This window comes from Myotis myotis, unplaced genomic scaffold (assembly GCF_014108235.1).
Source record: "Myotis myotis isolate mMyoMyo1 unplaced genomic scaffold, mMyoMyo1.p scaffold_m19_p_9, whole genome shotgun sequence".
Lineage (NCBI taxonomy): Eukaryota > Metazoa > Chordata > Mammalia > Chiroptera > Vespertilionidae > Myotis > Myotis myotis.
This window is the reverse complement of record NW_023416401.1, coordinates 91,653,153-91,672,961: the sequence shown is the minus strand read 5'-3', so window position 1 is coordinate 91,672,961 and position 19,809 is coordinate 91,653,153. Positions and strand designations below refer to the sequence as shown.

Genomic DNA, 19,809 nt, shown 5'->3' with positions numbered 1-19,809 from the left:
ACGGGGCGGGGACAAGACAGGAGATAGCGGGGAGGGAGGGGAGCCACCTGGGCAGGAGGGGAGAATACATATGAGAGGAGTTTGGGGGTGAAACTGAGGGGAACAAGGACCCCAACTGGCCAAGGAGCAGAGGGGTCACAGTGAGCCGGATGGGGAGGCAGAGGCTGAGGCGGGAGGCGGTCCTGCAGGCTGGGGTGGGCTCTGAGGGAGTCTCCAGGGCCTAGCAGCCCAGCGAAGGGCGTGGGTGAGATTGTGGGGAGAGGCCCGGTGGAACTCTGGTGACCCCAATGTTATGGTCTTTCACCTGCCAAGCCCCTGACAAAGGAGACCCCTGCCTGGGTGGGGGTGAGGCGGTGAGGAGCCTCCTAGGAGAGCAGAAAGCCACCCCTTGCTTCCATTCTTCCAAACACAGTGGTGTTGACAGCGAGCTCCCAGCACCCGCAATGACACAGTGGGCGTCAGCAAGTCATTGCCCGGCCTGGTCAGCGCACCATCAGAATCAGATGTTTATGAACCACAGGTGAGTACACACACATTCACACCCATGCACACACGTGCACATACATGTATGCACACACATACTCTTCCTGCGCCAGCGGCAGTGAATGAAAGTGGGACCTGGAGTTGAGGACCCAGGTGGGCGTGGGGCCCTGGAGGGAGAAGTTACTGGTCACAGTGGGGGGGGGGGGGCGCGGCACCCCTGGGGAGGCTCCTGGGAAAACAGGCTCGCCTGGCAGCCCTCCGCAGACTCCCAAAAGCCGCATGAAGGATGTGCAAAACCACCGAACTTTGCAAATTCATAGAAATAAAGCACACCGATCAGGACATAGGTTTTAAATAGTAAAATATATTTACACACATGATGGACTGAGGACACCAGGAAACACAATCCCATGAAAGTACGACGCCCTCAGGCGGCGATCACAGGTTCTGCTGAGCGAGCACTCACCCAGCAGCCAGCAGGTAGGACACCGATCCTAGAAATAAGCGTTTATGCAAATGGTCCATAAATATATGCGCCCATCCCACCGGGGCCTGCGGCAGGGACAGGAGGCGACAGCAGGTGAGTACGGAGCTGGCTCCTTGGGGAGCACACCCGGACATGGGCCGCCCCTCCCAGGACAAACACAGGAAGTCAGGGCTGTGCAGCAGCGGCCGCCAGCACTCAGCGGGGCCAGCGCTCGGTGCTTCCCACCAGCGGCCCCTCCCTGAGGACCCAGAACCAAAGCGGCACAGCGCCAGCAGCAGCAGCGAGGCTGTCAACCCAACGCCGTCCGCTGTGTCCCTGGGGAGCCGCGAGTGTGAGGCCAGGGCCTGGAGTAGACGGCGCTTCACCGGGCGGGGCCGCAGGGGGGGCTGTCCCCCCATCCCAGCATTTCCCATGCCTTACAGTCCTTCTCCTTGCCGCCTCCCAGGCTCAGACATGAGCAGCAGCCCTCCTGCCTCGAGCACCCCAGAATCTAATGGGAGGTTTTCTAAGAGTCCTCAGACTGGGAGCAATTGTGAGGGGCCAGCCGCTGTGGAGAAGCTAGCCGGTGGTTTTTGGGGAGCGCTGAGTGCCGGCCCAGGTCCGGTGGGCGGGCAGGCATCAGACGTTGCTCTGGAGGTCTGAGGGGCTGTCCGAGGCCGAGGACTGGCTGGGCAGAGAAGCTTCCAGGCCCTGGGGAGACCCCGGCAGGCACCTGTGCAGGACGTACACAGCGGCGAAGAAGAGGAAGCCCAGCACCTGCAGAGAAAGGGGCTGCTGGACCGGAGCTGCCCACCCAGGCCCCACCGTCCCTGCGCCTCTCGGGGTTCTCAGACCCCCCACTCTGGCGAGAAGACCCCCTTCCTGCACAGCCAGTCCCCAGCATGGAGACCAATGCTGACAGCGAAGGAAGGAAAATGCATTTGACTGAAAGCAGAGGCACTAGATAGGGGGCTGAACAGTGTCCCCCAAAGATATATCTGAGTCATCATCCCCAGAGCGTGTGGACGGGGCCTTTACTTGGAAATAGTGCCCTTGTGAGATGGAATGAAGGACCTTGGGATGAGGGCATACTGGGTGGGTGGCCCCAGTCCAGTGCGTTGTCCTTTTAAGAGAAAGGAGACAGGGGTTTGTCACAAATATATGGGGGGGGGGGCAGAGATGGGGTGACAGATCCACAAGCCAAAGGTTGCTGGCAGACCAGCCTGCTCCCTGGGAAGGCATCTCCCTAAACCAACCCGGGGCTACCCTCCAGAGCCCCACAGATCCCTGGGCACACGGCCATGTTGACACGAATCTGAAGGGAGATAAACCAGGGTTGGCCAAGACCGTCTGTTTGAGGCCCCTCAGGAAAGTCCTGCCGTGGAGACAGGCCCTAGGCCTCCTCTTATTTGGTGTCCTGAGCCTTCCCCTCCAACGGGGCGGGGGGCGGGGGATCCACCCGGGCGCACATGCCCAGCGCTGGGGCAGGAAGTTTCTGTCCGTGGCTGGAAGCAGAGGGTCAGGCTTCGAACTAGGACGGCACATTAAAGCCGTGTGGCTCAGGGACCCATCACACCGGCCCGGCCTGCATGTACCAGGCTGCCAGGTTCTATTCCTCCAAAGCCCGAGCTGCCAGAGCCACAGGGCACACCCAGGCTGCCATGGCAAAGGCCCTGCAAGCAGGGAGCCCCCCGACCCCGGGCTGCGAGCTCGGGCCCGTGACCCGGGCTGGCTCTCCCAGTCACCACCACGTCAGGGTCCCGCTGCCAGCTCCAGATGGGGAAGGACACGCTCTGTGGAATGGGCTTCCTGCTGGGAGGCCCCAGGGAAGTGCCCAGAACCCCTGCTGCTAGAAGATTCCGGGCCTCCTCCCTCAGCCCACCCAGCAGCCCGCCTGCTCACCTTGTACACCAGCCCTGCGATGAGCATGTACCGGCTCATGGTTGCGTTCTGGTACAGGAAGCAGGAGCCCTGCTGGCCACACTGGTCCTGCCACAGCAGGCACGCCTTGTCAATCACCCAGCCGAAGGCAATGGGCCCTGGGATGCCCCCTGTGGAGAGAGGCCCACTCAGAACCCCAACATGCCCAGGCTCTCAGAAAGGGGACCTCGGCCACTGGTGTTCCCAGGGGGGGTGCCAAGGGGGCCTCAGTGTTCCTTCTCTGGGGACTCAGCTGCAGGCCAGGGCTTCTCTGTGACCCCCGACCCCCAGGGAGCTTTTGTGTTAGTGAGAAGGCACCCTCTGGGCAAAAGGTGACCTGGGTGCCTCTAGCGGAGCGCTAGGGAATGGCGTTCTCCCTGGTGGGCACAGGCCTGGGTGAGGAGCCCCTGGCCAGGTGCCCTGTCCGGTGAGCATCATGCCCAGCTGTGCGTGGCCCCTCACACTGCACGGTAAGTACCTAGAGTCCTAACCACGATCCACTGGATTCCCAGCGCGAAGGACCTCTGCTGGTCGCCGACGCACCTGAACCAGAAAAGCCATGTCAAGGCCCAGGGCAGTGTGGCCGCCGCCAAGTCACACCCCCAAGCCCACAGCCACGTCCTGGCCGAGCTCCAGGCCGCACTGCCGCCTCCCCAGGTGGAAAGCTCCTCACAGAGGCACAGCTCTTCCTTGCCCCCGCGAGGCCGGAGGGACCCGGGCGCCGCGGAGCTCCTGGAGGCGCCGGAGCGAAGGCGGGGCAGCGAGAGAAGCCCAGCCTGCTTACCGTAGGGTTGCCGTCAGCGCGGGAATGCTGCTGAGGAATGTAAAGGTAATTACAACGAATATGAAAACCAGAAGGAGGGGCTTGCTCTGACAAGTTGAAGTGCATTTCCCTGCAGTAGCATGGCCAAAACCAGAGGAAAAATTCTGAAGGACACACCTACAGTCTCGGTACACCTGAGGAGCGCAACAACAGCGCGATTACAGGAGGAAGGGCCGGGGCCCTCCCAGCTCCAGGGCGAGGACGGACGGGCTGTGGGCAGGGGCTGCGCTCACCTTCTGGCCGCCAGGGCCAGGTGGCGCCACCTCCAGGCAGCCCGCGTGGCAGGGCGAGTAGTACATGAGGCCGTCCGAGCCGCACACGGGGCTGTAGTGCCCCGCCCCGCAGCTGCAGGCGGCGTTGCAGGCGGCTGTCAGCTCCAGATGGCCCTCGGGCAAGACGCTGCAGGTGGGAGACGCGGGTGGTGGGCGGCAGCCAGTGCCAGGTGGCCTCGCCTATGAACCCCAACTGGAGCGCGGGGCCCTTACCTGCCGTTGCGGTGGGCCGTCACGCCCGCCATGGGCACGTTGGGGCAGTGCGCGAAGAAGACCAGGATGGCCAGCAGGCTGGTCAGGGAGCAGGTCAGGCAGAACTTGATGATGCTGGAGCCACGGAGCTTCAACTTGTTCACAAAGAAGCCGCCCAGGAAGGTGCCGCCCCCACCCGCCGGCACCACCAGGTACCCTGTGAGAGGGGGCGGGGCTCAGCCAGGGCTCGGGATGTCCTGGGAGCCTGCCACGTCTTATTATCCCTACGTTACAGGTGGGGAAACAAGGTGCAGAGCCCTCCCGTCCAGATGGCAGCGCTGGGCTCGCAATGGCCGGGGCCTGACCAGCGCTCTCTGCTGCTCCCTGCCACTGGGGAGGAGCAGAGGTCCATGGCGCTTGCCCACCCACGGCCTCTGCCCAGTCCAAACGCGGGGGCCATTTGAAGCCTGTGGCCCTGGCATTCAATGTGAAGTTGAGATTAGGTGATGGGAGTGGGGGCTCCAAGGGGCAGTGGGCAGCCTGAAAGCCCTCGGGGCTCAGGGGGCCCATCTCCCCAGCACTGACCAAAACCAGCTCTGGGGGCGGGAGAGGGGGTTCCAGAAGACATGGCTGTTCCAGGGGCGTCAGTGCAGGGAGAGGGGCCCTGTGGGGAAGGGAGGTGGTTGTGGGTGGGGGTCTGGATATGTGGAGCCGGCTGAGAGGTGGTGTTAGTCAGAGGAAGGGGGTGAGGTCCCCTAATCTGATGGCTCCCCCACATGTTGGGAATGGAAACTTGAGAGGTGCACGGTGCTGCTCAGCTGCTCCCCATCTTGCACTCGTGGCTGACCTTGTGCCCTATGACCTTCCTCCCCACCCCCCCAGGCGTCTTCTCAGCCAGGTTGTGGCTGCCCCATGGGCAGCAGGGGGAGGAGGCTTCTGAGGAGGAGCCACACTCTCCTGGCCAGAGCGCCTGCGGCCGGGAGGGCCCTCTGAGGCCCCAGACACTGGGTGCCTAGCTCAGGGGGCTGATGCACGCCAAAGTCCTGGGTGGTGAGTGGGAGGTGCCGGCAAGCTGGAGCCCACCCCGGGCCTCCCAGCCAGAGAGGGCCCCCGCCAGGAGGGAGCCGGCTCCACGGGGCCCTCAGAGACCGGCCAGCATGCCGCGCACGCGTGGTCAGTGCGCCCGAAGCCCTCGGGGAGGACGGTGCCAGTGCCTCGCCGACAGCCCAGATGCTCGTGCTCGGGCTCTCCCTGCCTGGGCGGGCCACACAGGAGCAGGGCTGTCGGGGCGTTCCCAGAAGGTACCCTCAAAGACCCCTCGCTCATGTGAGAGCCGCTAAAGAGGCCGCGCACCCCGAGGTTCGGGACTTTTCTCACCAAACAAGGTGGCGGCTTCTGAGGTGCTGAGGCTGAATTGGGACTCGAGGAACTTGGGGCCGAATGTGGACATGCCAGCAATGAGGGTGGCCTCGGTGGCCCCAGCCAGGCAGAGCAGGATGAACACGGGGTTCTTCAGGAGGAGCCAGATGGAACTGGACAGGGCAGGGGGGATGGAGACAAGAGAGAAGAGACAGAGGGTCAGAGTGGGCCAGAGCCAGGGTGTGAGGAAGCCCAGCTCCTGAGGCCATGGTCCTTCCCACCTAGCTCACTGAGGCCCAGTTCTGTGAGGAACAGAGCGGGTCGCCAATGAGCTGGGAGGCACCCCACATTCATTCCAGAGAAACCAAGAGGATGCGTTTGGCTGGGCTGTGGCAGGGAGTGAACTTGCACCAGGATTCTGAGGTTGTGGCTTGTAAAGCTGCTGTCACTGATTACGGAAGATTCTTATCACCACCTTGGCCAGAGTTCAGGCTTTGGTGGGACCTTGAGTGACCCAGGTCACTGTTTAATCACCTCTGGGGGCAATGGTTGCCAAGTCGTGGACTGGACGGGCCCCTGGGAAAGGGGACGAGGCACTGAGGGTGGGGCTCCGCCACCAGCAGCTGTGGGGAGGGGGCAGGAAGGCCCGCAGACAGAGGCCCCCCGGAGCCAGTGGGCTTGGACGGCTCCGCGGCTTCGCCTGGTGTATACTTGGGGGTGAAGACAGGGGCCCGAGGAAGGGTGTTGGTGTTGGTGCCATCGAGCCTGGCCGCTGATTCCCTGGTGGGCCCGCCTGGACCCATTTCTGAGGACGGAGAGAACTCGGAGCCCCGCACAGCCTGGGGGCCACTTGGCCGTGGGTCCGGCTGTGGGGTCAAGGGTTTCAGGAGCGTCGGATGTGGGCCATGAGCCGGGAGGTGCTGGCGTCACGCCCGGAAGCTTCGCTGGGAGGTGTCTGTCCCGTGTCACAGTGTCAGGACTCGGTGCCGGGCCTCGGTCTGCAGCGGCTCCGAGCGCCAGGCCCTGCAAGAGGGGGTCCTGCAGGCCGCTAGCGGTGCAGCACTGTTCAAACCTGCGACACTCAGACTGCTAAGATGTCGTGAGAGCCCGGCCAGGGGCTCAGCTGGTTGGGCGCTGCCCTGTGTGTGCACCAAAGCGCTGCCGGTTCGATTCCTGGTCAGGGCACATACCCCGGTTGTGGGTTCGATCCCCAACTGACAAGTGTACGGAAGGCAACCGATTGATGTTTCTCTCTTTGTCTCTCTCTTCCTCTCTCTAAGCACGTCCTTGGGTGAGGATTAAAAAAAAAATCAATAGCAGTAAATGACAGTAGTGAGGGAGGCAGAACTTGGGATGGAAACAGACATAAAACCCCTGGGGGGTCTGGAAATGGAGGGGCTGGGTCTCTCGAGCAGCAGGGCTGCAGCTCACACGGCTTTTCTCTGCACCTGTTCCCCCCACCCTGTTCCCTCAGCCACGCGGCAGCGTCTGGGGCCAGCAGAGGTGTCGGCCAGTGGCTTATGTCACTGTCCCCAGAAGTGGTGAGGGACACAGGCTGGGGTGGGACAGCCTCACTCTCATACGCTGACAGCAAAGCAGGTCCTGTGACACGCGACTAACGCGTGGCTGACAAGTAGCTCTGGGTGCTGTCGAGGGGGTCAGGGCTGCTCCCTAAAGGGCCGGAGCTGTGCCTGCCTGTGTGTCTCCTGCCCGAGGGCAGCCTCGGCCACCCTCACGCCAGCATCTGTCAAAGCAACTTGGACCATCGTGACCCTGAAACGCTCTTCTCGGAGGACGCGGGATCTGAGCAGCAGGCCTGCAGGGCCCACAATTCCCCGCGGCGCCCGGCCCACGGAGCAGGCGGGAGGGGCCGCCTAGTGAAGGACACCCCACTGCCTTTCCAGACGTGAGCGACTTGCTCAGCTGAACTCAGGGCAGCCCTCACCAGGGCTCCCTCCAAGGGGGAACCCAGTGCCGGCAAAGCTGGCTTCCTCACAGGTACTGGGAAGGCCGTGGACAAAATGCCATCGGAGTGGGTGTGGCCGGCGGGGCTCTGGCCGCTCAGGGCCGCTGGACACCCTAGCATCTTCTCCGCCAGGCACAGGTCTCAGGTCCCGTCTGTGTTCTTTGGGAGGGACATCCAGGTGTGGCCAGTCCCTCCCTACCTTGCCCAGAGCAGCCCACATGCTGGGGCCCTGGCTGGGCAGGAAGGCGGCTCTCTGGAGTGGCCAGCACACTCCTCGTTTCTTTTCCTGCAGGACGTGCGACTGAAATTCTTGGCTTGAATTTGCTCAGAGAACTAGTCATGATTTAACAGGCATGCGTACCGGCTTTCCTACCAGCAGCTGGTCTGGGAACTGAGCCTGGGCATGAACTTCCTGACGTCAGCCACATCCCGGGCCACTGGGGACAGGCCAGTGCCCACATGGCGCCACTGGGAGCGTGCCAGGAGACAATGCGCCCACCCCCGGACGGTGCGGACCTGGGCCAGCTCGCCTGTGGGGGGCACCCTCCTGAGTGGGCGGCTCTTTTGGGGGATCTGACAGGACGTGGGGAGGGGAGGACAAGCCCTAGGCAGGTGCAGCCCTTCGTGTCGGCCCTGAGCCCCTTTAGCCTCCGCCCTGAAGACAGGCACCAGGCTCACTCCCACTGCCAACAGCCCAAGCCGCCGTGGCCGTTAGACTGCCGTTAACGGGCCCAGGACACTGCAGGGTGGGGGCTGCTGGCGAGAGGGAGAGACCCCTGTGGAAGGCCCGATCCTGGGCAGAGGAGCCCTGGGCAGCCAGGAGCCCCCAGGCTCCGTGTCCTGTTGAGACCCCAGCAGCCCAGGCAGGGCTCTATTTGTGAGTGAGGATGGCAAAGCAAGACCATGTCCCACAAGAGAGGGGAGACACGGACAAGACCTTCACACGGCTGGGCGGAGGGGCAGGTGCAGGGCAGCGAGGGCCTGCCGAGGCCAGAAGGGCGGCGCTAGCCTGGAGCCCATGAGCTGCGTGCAGGCGACACCTACTGAAGTGGTGGGAGGGTGCAACAGAGCGAGGGCCTGTGGCCGGTTAGGGGCGACTCTTGGGGCATGGCCTGAGGTCAGTGGCGCGCCCCTGGGGACCAGGGGTCATGAAGAGGGCTTAGGGGCTGTGCGCTCACCCTGTGGCCCCGGAGGGCCACTCCAACACTCCTAGTTTGGGGCCAAGATTCCGTGTGTGTGAGACCCCCAGAGGGTCTCCAGGACACACGGGCATGGGTGAGAGGCGCATGGCAGGTGACCGCCCTCAAGTTCCTTACAGAGGCAGGTCTCTGATGGTTTTCCCGAAGCCGGGGCTGCACGCTGCCTGGGGGCCCCTGTCCTTCAGCTGGTGTGTCTCGGAGGATCTCATGGCCACGTAGCGCTGGGAGCCTGGAGGGACACAGATGCCGGAGACTCAGGGCCTGCGGGAAGTGGACGGCTGTGGGACGGAGGGGTGCGGACCCACCCGGGCACAGAGTGGGACAGGGCTGGCAGACAACCTGGGGCCCCTGAAACAAGCTCTGCCGTGGCCCCGCCCTGCAGGATGGAGGACCGGCACACCCACGTCTGGACTCTCCTGTGCTCTCAGCAGCTCACACACCGAGAGGGGCTGGCACACGGGGGCGGGGGGGGGGGCACCCACCTGGCAGCTGCCGCGGGTAGCCGAGGATGGGAACCGCAATGAAGAAGGCAGCGGCCCCGGTGCCCAGGAAGCCCACCCACCAGGCACCAACCCACAGCGGGCTCTCGGTGGTCAGCTCAGTCCTGTGGGAAAAGGCAGTGGGGTCAGCGTCCAGGGCACGTGAGCTGGGTGTCCCTTGACTTGCTGGTCCACGCAGGCCAGTGGGAGGGTGGAGAGTGAGGGACACGGCCCCACCTACCTCTTGCACAGAACGTGCACATTTGACACCCAATTTAGTCAACCTGAGGCCACAGGTGGCGTTTGTACGAGGGCAGAGGCGCGCCATCTGCAGAGAGAGTCTGAGGGTAGCCAGCAGTGCCCCATGCAGCTCAGAAGGCCGGGAAACCACCGAGACGGCGGGGCCTGGAGCACAGGGCCGCCCCTGGAGCCGAGTGGCCACAGGACCCTTCCTTCCTTCCCCCGCCCTCTCGTCTCTCTCTGTCGCTCTCTCTCTTTCCGGCTCAAATTTACAAAAAAACCTAGTACCAAAGCAAAGAATGCAAGGAATAAAAGAAACACACTGTGACCTAACAGGCAGTGCAGATTTGGGCTTCACCCATCTTGGCACAGAGCTCCTTAGTTCTTTGTAATTTCCTGGGGGACAGCAGTGTCTTTGTTCGAATGTGGCCACTCTTGGCGGGTCCCTTGAGAGCCTCCGAGGGGGCCTGGTCACCAGAAACACCAACCACGAGGTCAGCAAGTGGCAACGTTTGGTCCATGCCAACTTCGGGGGGTAGCTGAGCACCAGCGGGCAATGAGTTAACCAACCACCCCTACAAAGGGGGGCCATAGAAACCCTGACAGAAGGGGGTGAACGTGTGAAGCTGGCACCAGAGAGGGTCCGGAGCTCCGCCCCTTTCCACACCGCACACCCATGTGTTCCTCAGTAGTTTCCTCCAGTGAGTCACGGGCCTCCCCAAGGCCTGCGAGCCGCTGGAGCACATCACTGAGCTGAGGGGTCCTGGGAACCTCCGTGTGGGCCCCAGGGCGAAGGGAAGGGAACCTGGTGCCTTTTCTGGGGGTCACCTCACGGGACTGAGCCCTGACCCTACGGGGTCTGCGCTGACACTGGGGAGTCAGGGTCAGAATGCAGCTGGATTTGGGACACCCATCTGGTGTCTGGGAAGCGTTGGCGTGGAAAAGCCCACGGAAAAGAATCTCACGCCGGCAGGCGAAGCCACTCTGTTCTGCAAAGGCACCGGAGGCCTGGTCTCCTGCAGCTCGGGGCCGCCCTCCACACCGCTCCCGCCCAGGCCTGTTCTCAAAGCCACGCAGACCAGCAGGTCCTGGCCCACGCGATGTTCCACCTCATGCCCCTCCCTGGGACAGCAAGTCCTCCTGCGGTTCCTGTGCTGCAGAAGAGAGCCCCGTCACTTACCGTTGGCCGATTTCCGTGTAAACGTTCAGCAGGGCGCCTCCGATCAGGTAGCCGGCTGCGGGGCCGAGGATGGCCGCCGTGTAGAAGATGGCTGCAAGGGAAGCAGGGCCCTCAGGGGCTGCCACGCCTGCTCCCCGCCGGCTCACTGGACGAGACACTCAGACACCAGGGCCCACCGGCGAGCAGCCCACCCACACCTGCACTGCCTGTCTGCCCTCCACAGGGTGCACCCCTTTAAATCAGAGCCTCCGCTGTGTCTGAGTTTTGGCTGGGGTCAACCTTTGAAGGGGCTTTTACACATTTCTCTCAGAGCCAACCGCAGGTGCCGCGGGGAGTCCTCCCCTCGCCACAGAGCACCGAGGCCGTGTGAGGCCACCGGCAAAGTGCGCAGAGGGCCAGGCTCAGCAGACGCCTGTCACACTGCCTGCCTTCCCCAGGCCCCGCCGGCCTCACTCACCAATGTAGACAGGCGAGTAGCTGGACTTGACGTTCTCATCCAGGTAGGTGACCCCCAGCGTGTACAGGGGCGTGGCACCCGCTCCGTGCAGGAACTGGCCCAGCATAAAGACCAGCCGGTAGCTGGACAGGCTGGAGGTGCGGTCCCCACACACCACGCTGCGGTTGGCCCGGCACAGCCCGAGGCCCTCGTCCACCTCCACCTGGTAGGGGCCCGTGGTGAAGTGGGGCAGCGCGAACACCAGCGAGCCGGCGCCCATGAGCAGCACCCCCCAGCCCAGCCAGCGGGGCTTGTGTCCGTTGCCGCCGAAGTAGCTGACGAAGGTGAGGCAGAGGCAGGCGGCTAGGTCGTAGGTGCTGGCGATGAGGCCGCTTTGGTAGCTGTGCAGGTCGTAGCGCCGCTCGATGGAGGTGATGACGGTGTTGATGAAGCCGTTCACGGTCATGCCCTGCAGGAAGGAGGCCGCGCACAGGAAGCACAGGAAGCCCCGCGGGGTGTTGAGGGCCTGCAGGCATTTGGGGGTGAAGGCCCGCCAGCCACACTCCGAGCTCCGCGGCCCCGCTGCCGTGTAGCACAACGTGCGGGCGCCGTGCTTCTGGGTCCTAGGCTGGCACAGCGGCTGGCTGCAGGAGTCCAGGGGGCTGTGGGTGGCCGGACGCAGGGCGCCCAGGCTCAGGGACGCCCGCCTGCTGGAGGGGGTGTGGCCACACCTGTCGTCCAGGGCAGAGGGCGGGCTGGGGAGCACCAGCTGCGGCATGGAGACGAAGGGCTTGTCCCCCATCACGTGCTGGGGCATCTCCCAGGAGAGACAGTGACCGTATTCCAGCCCGGTCTGTTCTGTGAGAAAAATATCTGGTGAGCAAACTGCACCAGCCCACGGACACATTACTGCCTCCGGAGAGCACCCCATCCACCCTGTCCCCGGGGGCGGCTGCCGGCTCGATCTGCCTAGTCAGTGCCTGGGCTGGTGGGGTGACCTCCAGGGCCCCACCTGGAGCCACACCTGCAGGGCAGCAGGTCTCGGCCACCATGGCTGGGGCCTGGGGGTGGGCATTGCCGGACCGGGCCGAGGACAGCCCCCTCCTGACTGAGGCCTGGAAGCGGAGCTGAGGCACAGCAGGGCGGGCTGGGCGCATGGGCCCATGGGCCACCCTGAGCACACGTCCCGGCTGAGCCAGGGCTCTGGATGTGCAGCTGCTGGTGTGAGGACCCCCCCACACGAGCTTCAAGCTCAGCCCTCATTCTTCCTTAAACTCACACCTGCTAGCTTCCTGTGCCTTTAGTGTGAACAAGAACTTGGTCTTAGTCCAAAGTTTGGGGGGTGTGGGAAGTGAGGAAGCAGGGGATATAGCAGAGCAGGGACCCCAGAGCCCTGGGAGTCCCCCCAAACAAACCGGAAACTGGAAGGGTGACGGGAGGGGGACCCAGGTGGGACCTGACCAGGTCTGGGACTCAGTTGTGCATTTGGAGAGACCAAGCCACACCTGCCTCCTGCGGCCCCCCCTGCGGCAGCACAGGGATGCCCACGCCTGCGGGTGCAGCCTTGGAGCCCTCCCACCCTGGCCTCTGCCTGCGGCTGGGCTCCCCTGCGCAGCCATCTCGCCGAGGCCGCGGGCAGCGGGCGCACCGTGCTCCTCTGTGCAATGGAAAGTGGCACCCGCTTCGCTAATCATATAAAGCCCGGCTCCTCTCTGGCGTTCTGCGGGGCTGGGTGTGGGTGCAAATGCTGCTGGGCAGAGCACAGTGAGCTCTGAAGAGCCCCACTGTACCCCACGGTGACATCACACTTTCCCAGGCTCTGAGAGGGCATCACTTGTGCACACCTGACTGCAGCCCACCTTACAGGCAAGGGAAGTGGGCCAGAGGGTCAGCAACGTGCCCAGGGCCACACAGCTGGCCGTGGCCAACAGTACTCGCCCGCGCTGCCTGGCTCCCAAGCCCATGTACATGCGTCAGAGCTGTCCTCCCAGGCATTTTATTGAAAGGACGCGGCCAGCTGAGCGGCATGTACACGCGGGCCGCTGTTTGCTTTGGAAACTGGTGCCGCCAGGCTGTCAGCGGCTGGAGTTCAAGGCTGTGGGTAGGCAGCAAAACTTCCGCTGCAGCCATTCCCTGGGGCTGTTTTATTTATAGGCCCCGCCCTGTGCAAGCTGGCACGCCAGGCTCCTCCGGAAAGCAGCAGGAAAGCCTGGGGCTGTCAGATTCATGGAAGGCTGCACCTCCCACCGTGGCCCAGACCGGTGCTCAGGTGACACCCAGCACGCACCCTGGGCACGCTGGAGGCGAGCACTCAGGGGGCAATGGGACGTGCGGAGGGTAACCAGCTGGAGCCCTTAGATAGGACAGCCCTGCCACCCACCGCCCCGCAACTGAAATATGGAGAAAGATGGGAAAGGCGTGAGGCCACCTGAAGTTCCAAGGCCCAGAGGCCACCCTGTCTCTTTTCTTGATGCACGCACAGACAGGTACCCCAACACGTGCACATGCAATCCACAGGCGCTGGGCCTTGTCCCGGGGCTGGAGCGCAGCCCGAGGGAAGGAGCCTCGCCAGGCCCAGGGGCCCCCAAGCCTGTGGGGGATGGAGGGTCAGCATTGCATCCCCAGGAATCACTCGTAGGTGCTTATTTCCAGCAAGTGATCTGCCACGCAGATCAGCAGGTCCTGGACCACGCAGACCAGGTAGCCGGAGGACCAAGGTATGGTTGCCATCGAACACCTGCCCACAGCCGCCCTCGCCACCCCTCCCGTTGGCTCTGGGTTCGCTCGCTCGCTCGGGCAGTGGGGGCATCAGGCCTTCTGCTGGGCCTAGGAGGCCACATCACTAGCTTTTGTCATTAGGAATGGCCACATCGAAACAGAACTTCCTGTTTGAAAACAAAGCCACGTAACACACGAATCACTAGCAGTGGACGGTCCCAACAGCTCGGAGTCAGGGTCAAGTCACCTGAACTGAAATCTACGGATCTCTGACCTAAACAGACAATGGGCAGCCTATGACCCCACAGGTCGCATGCACGTAAAGCAGCACATTGGAAACCTTATTTTAGATATTAGCCCGGCCCCCATTGGTGGCCACCACACGCCCCACAGGCCTCCTCCCTGGCCCTCAGACCCGGTTCCTATGACGATGGGACCCACAGCAGCCAAGGCATGGAGGGCGCTTCCCTTGATCCAGCGAGCGGGTGACAGCGCCTGTCACCTTCCATCACGCTCACAGCTCCGCTCCAGGGGTGGATTCCCGACTGGTAGGGGGATGCTTTCTCTGGAAGGCTCTGGGCCTGTCAGCGCATCTGTATCAGAAAGGGGAGCTGTGCCCCCATGACTCGGGCACTGAGGTGTAAGGGAAGCTGGAACGCAACGCCCCGACCACGGGGCCGTGGTGTCTGGAATCGGCCAGCAACAGCCAGGTCCTGAGAGTCCAGGGCTGCGTGACACTTGGCATCTCACAAGGTCGGTCCCACCTTCCTGGGACCCGCAGGGGAAACTTGTAGAAGGTATCAGGCCTGCGGCTGGCTGAGCCCTCCTGAGGCCGGTTCTTGGCTCCCACCTAACAGACGGCCCTGCACTCCATGCTGCCCCAGGAGGAGGGACCAGGTCTCCCGGGTGCTCCAGCCACATGAGCCCAGAGCTGGTGGTCTGCCTGGCACTCTCCGCCCACCTCTGGGCCATCCTCTCCCTGTTGCTCTGCAGCCTTCATCCCCCTGAGAGGACATCTGAGGCCGGAAGCCCTGATGGAGCCTTCGCGGGCACCCTGGCCTACAGAAGCAGGCCCACAGCCCCTCCTCCAGCGGCAGGGGCAGGGGCTGTCCCTGGGCCAGTGGGGAGGGAGCCTGGGGCTTCGGTGAGAGGGCTGTCTTAGGGCGAGACTGCCCCTGGCCCATCGGCTGCACCGAGGCGTCTGGGGCATCTGCTGTGAAGAAATGGAGGCCATCCCCCAACTGCACTGTGAGAAGCCAGGGGCCCACGGGTGGCTCGCAGCAGCCGCGTCTGTGAGAACCGGGACTCCGTAAAGAGCTGGAAGATTGGGACGCATCCGTCTACTCGACCTGCTCCTCTTATCTTCCCAGATGCGACGCGGGAGGTCCCCGTGCACCTGCTTACTTCCTTTTCCAGTCGGAGGCTCTATGCAAAGCAGAGCAGGCAGGAAGGACGCAGGGTTGCTGAGTGAAATGCTAAGCCTTAAGGCAGCCCCGAGGCCCTGGCCTCACTCCCTGAAACCCTGGTTCCTTGCACCATGACCCTGGGACTCCCCAGGCAGCTGTCTTCTCTCCTAGACCCATCCTGGTGTCTCTTTGGGGGGGCGGGGGGTCACTTCTTGAAGTTGAGGCTCAAAGCTATTTACAGGGCAGACACCCCAATGGCAGGATTGGGGCGGCCACAGCCGTGCCTGTAACCCTCGTTTTCATATTGGTAAGCGCGGAGGCTGCTTTGCATGGAGGCCACAATGAAGGATTGTCTGGGAGCGAGTGGGGAGGGCTGGTCCCTCAGGGAGTGTCCTGCAGTCTCCGCATGGACATTCCAGGGCCCGAGCCCCAGCTTGGAGGAGGGGTAGGCCTATGGGCTGAGGGACCTTATTCCTCTTTCCGACCCACAATATTTGATCCAAAAAAAAGAGCCACCCCTCCCAGTCCAGGCGATGTGGAGGCTGAGAGGCCGCCTGAGAGCCGGCAGGAGCCCCACCACGGGGTGGGCTTCTCAGAGCCTCAGTTTCCCTGCTGGAATAGGTGCGTGACATCATGGGGAGGAGCCCTGAGGCGAAGGACCCGGCCTCTCCACTCACAATGGTCCAGGCACCCCTGGAGGCTCACGAGAAATCAGACGTACGGAAGGGTACGTATGGGGCTTAGGGGCACCGGAGGGAGCAAGCTCTGTTCACATGAGGGGCCCACCCAGGCCTAGGCTGGGCTTGCCATTTCCTGGGGCCTCTGGGGCCCATGGTGCCTGCAGAGAGGTAGATGCCCACAAAATGCAAGGGCCCCACACAAGCCCAGAGTGGGCATGAGGTGCCACCTCTGTGGCTCCGACCAAGGGGTGATGCCTCAGGTAACCCCCAGGTTTGCCACAAAAAAGGTCACTGAGGAGAGGCATCCCCCAGGGGCGAGGGTGCTCAGGTGGAGCCCCGCTCATGGGGGAGAGCGGACCTGTCAGGATCGCCCGCCCGCCCGGGGCCGGTGACTCTGTACACCCATCGGCGGAGCCAGCTGGGTCTGTCAGCAAGCTCTGCCCTGCACTTGGGCCTCGTCATGAGCAGACACATGGTTTGTGAGTGTCTACCTGTCCCCAGAAAGGTGTCCGAGAGGCCAATTCTGTGTAATGCTGGCGAGATCGGGGCTGTGCTGTAGCCACTGAGGGGGGACGAGGGTGTCCAAGGATAGCAGGCTGAGGGCCAAGCCAGGGCCGGTCCAGGAGGGGACACAGCTGAGGGCCCGCATTCAGGCAGCCAGGCCGCTTTCCTCCGCCTCCTCCAGCCGCGCCCGGTCACCTGAGGTCGAGCTGCTGCCCCCATTCCCGGTGGAATCCCAGTGGGCCTGTCCGATTTCCTCCCACAGGCAGCCTCACACCCACCATGGCCATCCCGGTAAAAAGCAGCCTTTGCGTCCTGTGGATTATTGCATGTCCCCTCCCGAAGGCAGACAATGGGCCCTTAGCCTGAGTGGAGGAGACCACGTGACTCAAGGGGGAACATTTTCGTGGTCTGTGTCCACACCCCAGCTGGACGCCACGTGGAGGAGGCAGGGGGATAGCCCAGCCCAGATCCTTCCTGTCCGCCAGCACCAGGCTCTGGTCTAGCTCCCTGCGCATCACCTATATCTCCCAGGGGGAGGCCCAAGGGACTCAAAGTCACCACCGTAGCGGCCACTCCCCCCAGAACATGAGTTCACAAAGCCAGGAGTTTACACTCCTTGGCAATGCTGCCTGGGGATGGATGGCCTGACACTCACTGAGACTTCTGGAGGGAGCTGACGCTCAGCCCAACGAGCTAACGCCACGGCGAGCCAAGCGCACCTCCGCCGTTGGGAAGTTGGGTGTGCACCGCGGACCCAGGGCACCGTGGTTTGTCAGGGCCGAGGACAGCCAGGAGCCGAGCGTAGTCCCTGGGGACCCGGTGCTCTGGCAGAGACCGGTCAGCCCCAAGACCCCCCGCTCACACAGCCCCGTCCTGCCCACAGCAGGGCCGGCCCTCCCTGTGGCGACAGGGTGGAACTTGGTCCGCACCCGCCTGGCACCTGCTCTGGGAGCCACACCCGGGGACTCACGGGTTAGGTCAGAGCCACCCAGGAGGGAAGCAGCCCCAGGAAGAATTCCCAGGTAGCACCTTGGGCCCTGCCCAGCAGGAAACAGGACAGGTCCCCACCCAGGGCAGTCAGAAGTGTGGGTCTGACTCAGGCACCCCTCCTGTCTGCCTCCAGCAGCACAGAGAAAGCCTGGCAGTGCCGGCCTGCTCCTGGGAGGTCCTCCCCATCAGCATAGGGCCCACCAGCCAGCCGCGTTCTGTGTCAGAGCTGCCCCACACTCGCTGGAGCAGAGCTACGCTGTCTGGAGTTACACAAGCCTGGATTCAACCCCTTCGCCTCAGACTAGCTGTGCTGCGAGCGGGTCACTCAGCCATGGGGCCTCGGCTTACTCTCAGGGGAGTGGGAGCAGCAGTGGCCGCCTCCTGCCGTGGCCAGGCCCAACGGGATGACGCTCAGGGCACATCGCACAGGGCAGACCAGTCTAAGTGCTCAGCAAACAGCTCCTGCTGCCATTATTGTGAGAGTCATAAATGCAGCAGCTAAAACCAGGCGCTTTCTGTCCACTGAGGCCCTCGTGCCCCCCCTCACCACCCGCAGAGAACAAGCCCTCGCTGCAGGGCACGGTTCACCAGGCCGCCACTCCCCAGAGCCAGTCTCTGACCCCACAGAGGAAATCCAAGCTCCAAGCAGCACAGGGAAGTAGAGGCTGGAAGCTGGCTAAACTGTGGAAAACTACTGTGGTTCCTACAGGCCCCGCCGCCATATCCGACGGCCCAGCGGCAGGAGGGAGTCCAGGCACTGCGGGTCGCCCCCAACTGACCCCACCCTGCCCCCGGGGCACTGACCCCACCGCCCCAGTGGGTTTTCTCCACCAGGTTCCGCCAAGCAGAGGCTCCTCCCCGACAGCAGGTCCCGGTGTCTGGTCCCGTCCACATCTGCGGCCCAGTGTGCCCACTCGGTGCCAAGGGCGGTCCCGCATCCTTGTTTTCACCCTTCCCTGCCCTCCTCTTGCACCCAGGGCTCCAGGGCCCCCCAGCTGCAGCTCTGAGCCGGGCAGCTCTGGGCCGGGCCTGGGACCCCGCGTGGTGGGGCGAGGACCAGAGCGCGAGTGGCGTCTGGGGACCAGCCCCCTCCCCCCGCACCCCTCCCCAGGTGTCTGGAGCACGGCTGGTGCGAGCAGCCCGGCCTCTCTCGAGTAACTTCTGGGCATGATGGCTTCCTGCTTGACTCAGCAGCAGCGGCATCCGCCGTAGGTGGGGGCCCGCCACAACCTGGCAGCCCCCGGAGCCGCGTGTCCCTGGTCGAACCCACGTGGCCCGCTTCCGTGTGCGCGCCCGCCCGCCAGCCCCGGCCACTCCCTCCCCCCCCCCCCCGCCCCCCAAAGCTCCCTCCATCCACATCTGAGCCCTTACACTCGCCAGGCATCCCCTTGCCCGCCCCCTGCCTCCCCTGAGGCTTCCCGCCCAGGAAGCTGGAAGTGAGAAGGGGTGCATTTTGTATCCAATTCCCCAAAGGCAGCGAGGCTGTGGGGCGCTGGTCCACCTTTGATCCGCATTCCCGCCCGGAGGCACTCCGGGGACACTGTGGGTCCAGACCCCCGCCCCGCCCGGACTCCCCGCCGGCCCCCGAAAGCGGCTCCTGGACCGCGCTGGCGCCCGCCCAGCCGCAGCGGCCCGGCGGCGCTCCTGAGTTCAGCAGGTCGGGCGCCCCGACCCGGCGCAGCCCGCGCTCCACGGAGCACTCACCGTCTGGGTCCTGGGCGCTGCGCTGCGCACCGCGCTCTGTCCGCAGCTCCCGGCCGACTCCGGCTTCATTCATCCGCCCGGCCCGCCCCGCCCCGCCGTGGAGAGGCGCCCGGCTCACCTGCTCGGCCAATGGGCGCGCGCTGTGGGCTGGGCCGGCCCCTGGGCCCGCCTCCTGAGATGGCAGGGCGCCAGCGCGGGCGGAGCGGGAGGGCTGGAGGGGCGGGGCCGGCCGGGCTGGAGCGGAGAGGAGGGGGCTCAAGCCTAGAGGGGCGAGGGGCTGAAGCTGGGACGGCGACGCCTCCGTCCCCAAGTGGCCATCGCCCGGGAGCCCAGCGCCTCGGCGCCGGTGCGGGGCGCCCGCCTTGGCTGACGAATCGCCCCCGCTCGAGAGAAACGCACGACAAGCGGCGAGGGCCACTTCCCAGCCCGCATGGGACTCTGTTTCTAACTGACTGAACCGGACGCGTGGGACCCAGGCCTTTGGGAGAGGCCGTGGGAGGGAGTGAAGTTTTCTTTCCCAACCTTTCGGAAAGGCTGCCAGTGGCCGCGTGGGGACAGGGCGGGCGGGAGAGCTGCGGCCGCCTAAAGGTCACAGCCAGCTTGGTCTGGCCCTCATGTCAGAGCCTGAGGCCACCTGTGCGCAGCTCCTGGCTGCGTCCCTGAAGGCCCTGGGAGTGGCGGGAGGCGGGTCTGCCGGGAGGGCCAGCTGGGGACAGGCCCTGGGTGCACGGTGAGGCCAGCACCCTCGCTGGGGAATTCAGTGTTTCCGGCCTGTTGCCTTAGGGGTAAAAC

At 64.2% G+C, this 19,809-nt stretch overlaps 1 protein-coding gene across 6 annotated transcripts; it reads right to left on the bottom strand.

Annotated features, from left to right (window-relative positions):
• Nucleotides 1-827: 827 nt before the first annotated feature.
• On the bottom strand, nt 828-19,464 carry SLCO4A1 (solute carrier organic anion transporter family member 4A1). Of its 6 annotated transcripts, none has more exons than XM_036323541.1 (12): nt 19,018-19,458; nt 11,037-11,873; nt 10,580-10,670; nt 9,163-9,284; nt 8,798-8,909; nt 5,534-5,688; nt 4,178-4,373; nt 3,926-4,091; nt 3,654-3,826; nt 3,348-3,412; nt 2,852-3,000; nt 828-1,726 (listed from the first exon to the last, which is right to left on the bottom strand). In XM_036323541.1, exons 1-12 carry the CDS (start codon nt 19,088-19,090, stop codon nt 1,589-1,591), a joined length of 2,277 nt encoding a protein of 758 aa, XP_036179434.1. In that variant the 5' UTR covers nt 19,091-19,458; the 3' UTR covers nt 828-1,588. The 6 variants fall into 6 exon arrangements, 5 of the variants coding, with proteins under 5 accessions (XP_036179434.1, XP_036179435.1, XP_036179436.1 ...); XM_036323542.1 differs by having other exon boundaries at nt 11,037-11,868; XM_036323545.1 differs by lacking the exon at nt 828-1,726 and having other exon boundaries at nt 2,858-3,000; nt 3,654-3,683; nt 19,018-19,463.
• Between the last annotated feature and the right edge of the window lie 345 nt (nt 19,465-19,809).

Excerpts from the sequence above, each read along its gene's own strand:
- SLCO4A1 (XM_036323541.1), bottom strand. The coding sequence starts at position 19,090 with ATGAATGAAGCCGGAGTCGGCCGGGAGCTGCGGACAGAGCGCGGTGCG. Across the intron at positions 9,285-10,579 it reads TACACGGAAATCGGCCAACG|GACTGAGCTGACCACCGAGA; the intron begins GTAAGTGACGGG and ends CTTTTCCCACAG. Across the intron at positions 3,827-3,925 it reads CTGGCCCTGGCGGCCAGAAG|GTGTACCGAGACTGTAGGTG; the intron begins GTGAGCGCAGCC and ends TGCGCTCCTCAG.